At 34.2% G+C, this 2,178-nt stretch overlaps 1 protein-coding gene across 1 annotated transcript in view; it reads right to left on the bottom strand.

Moving 5' to 3' along the window:
* Positions 1-1,266: 1,266 nt before the first annotated feature.
* LOC137616013 (protein FAM200A-like) overlaps positions 1,267-2,178 on the bottom strand; it is a 1,381-nt gene continuing 469 nt past the window's right edge. The window contains exons 1-2 of the mRNA XM_068345694.1: positions 2,023-2,178; positions 1,267-1,688 (exon numbers count right to left, since the gene is read on the bottom strand). The exon at positions 2,023-2,178 is cut by the window's right edge and continues 469 nt beyond it. Coding sequence (XP_068201795.1) covers positions 1,267-1,688; positions 2,023-2,178 — 578 coding nt within the window. The remainder of the gene's footprint in view (positions 1,689-2,022) is intronic.

Below are 2,178 nucleotides of genomic sequence, written 5' to 3' on the forward strand. Positions count from 1 at the left end.
TATGAAAAATTCACACCATTTTCTGATAAAAATATTAATTTCTAATAAGGAAACGGTCATTGGACAATTTACCAACTACCAATTATCTAGCCTCTACCTTCCTACTACACTTTTTTGACCCACGTGGTCGTCAAATTATAGAATATAATTAGTTGGGACAAGGTGCCCCTGATGCCATCTATTGACGGTATAGTAAATCACGTTACGATGTAAGGGAGGGAGCAGGAGGGATCTGCGTTATTATGCCTTTCAAGATGTAAGAATATATTCATTCATCATAGTTTTCACTAACAATACATGTCATACTATGAAACATATCATTTATCTTTTGGTTTCATAAAAATAGTAATTAAAAATTAGATAGAATAACTGTGTAATTACTTGATTGTCATACCGAATTCAGTACATGTGGCTTATCTGGCGAACCCCCTGAGAGAGAGAGAGAGAGAGAGAGAGAGAGAGAGAGAGATGTGCTGCGGATAGGTCAAAATCAAAGGATATGGACAAATTTTGGAAAATTAATCAAAATACAATTAAAACCTTGTTTAGTTCGTCTGTAATCAATACTCGAATTCATTTAAAAGAAAATTTAAAATTAAAATCGTTTAGTAAAAGCGACACATCTCTACACATAGCAAGAGACAAAAGAGAATATAAAAACCGTGTCAGTACAATTGAAAACAGAAAAAGATATTAAAGTATTCTTTAACATTGGAGCATAAAAGGTCTGGAACGCTGAAGTAAAATTTTTTTATATTTATTTATTTATTTATTTATTTTTTTTTTGTCTAGCAGAGACACGACTTGGTGGCGATCCAAAAAAGTTGGATTGAAAGAATAGTCTGAAAATGGCCATGCAAATTATATAAGGTGTCATTACTAAAGACAGATGAGGAATGGGGAAGTGGATCGAACATGGGGCTCTATCTTGTTCAATCTGCTCAGGATTAAGACACGCTTGACCTGAGGTTTCGAATGATTTTAAAGGTTTAAAGGCCACTCATGAATGGCAGGGGCAAGGAACAATGACATTGCCCTATCGAGTAGGACAATGCCCTAGAGCAGTGTTTCTCAACCTTTTTTTACCAATGGCACACTTAGGATCTTATAATGATATCACGGCACACTTGGAAAATTTAAGAGAAAAAATTAAGAGAATATATACTTGTAAATATGAGATGGAACTACAGACTTAAGAAATAAAACACTTTTAAATATGAACTTACTTTATTTCAGTGTTTTTCTTAGAGTAAATTGTGAAGATGATTAGTGTGAAACTTGTGCCTGGTGTTTTTTGGCAACTTCCTCAATATTTGGTCGAATGTGTGATAAGCAGACCCTCATTTCTTCTTCAGTTGATCGTAGTCTCTCTCGCTTCTTAGTGTTGATGTTATTTAGGGTTGAGAAGCCAAGTTCACATAAATAAGATGTAGAAAATTGCAACAAAAGTGATAAAGCTTTTTTAGATAATGTGGGATATTCCTCTTGAACAGATATCCAAAATGAGTCAATAGGTACAGTAGAATGTTTTATTTTTAGATCTCTGTCACTAGAAATGGTGGCCAGTTCCTTTTCTTCACATAACTGTAATCCAATATTAGAGGGAATATTCATGAAAGGATTTCGAATCCAATCATACTTCTCTGTGCTCAGTGATGGAAAATAGTGGTCGATGTTTTCATCAAGCGCTGTCAGGTGAGAAACAACAATAGGGATCATTTCTTTAATGCAAGTGGTACGCATTGAAGGAAACATCAAAATTACCTGAGCTTGCTCTATTTTTCCAAATAATAATTTTCTCTTTTAGAGCAACTAACTTATCTGTTGAGGTCAGAATATTTTCATTTCTCCCTTGCATGCTACTGTTTGTGTTGTTTAATTGACTGAATATTTCTGTTAGGTATTCCAGTTTAGACATCCAAAGTTCACAACGAAGATGCTCACAGAATTTTCCCTGCTTTTCTTGGTCGAAAAATACGATTAATTCCTTGTGTAATTCATGAACACGAGTTAATACCTTACCTTTCGATAGCCATCGAACTTCGGTATGCATTAGTAATCTAACATGCTGGGAGTCCATTCCTTTGCATAGTTGTTCAAATAATCTTGACTTCAAAGGCCTACTTTTAATATAATTTACTATTTCAACTAGCTGGTGTAACACCAGTTTTAAATCTT

The sequence above is a fragment of the Palaemon carinicauda genome, chromosome 22, assembly GCF_036898095.1.
Source record: "Palaemon carinicauda isolate YSFRI2023 chromosome 22, ASM3689809v2, whole genome shotgun sequence".
NCBI lineage: Eukaryota > Metazoa > Arthropoda > Malacostraca > Decapoda > Palaemonidae > Palaemon > Palaemon carinicauda.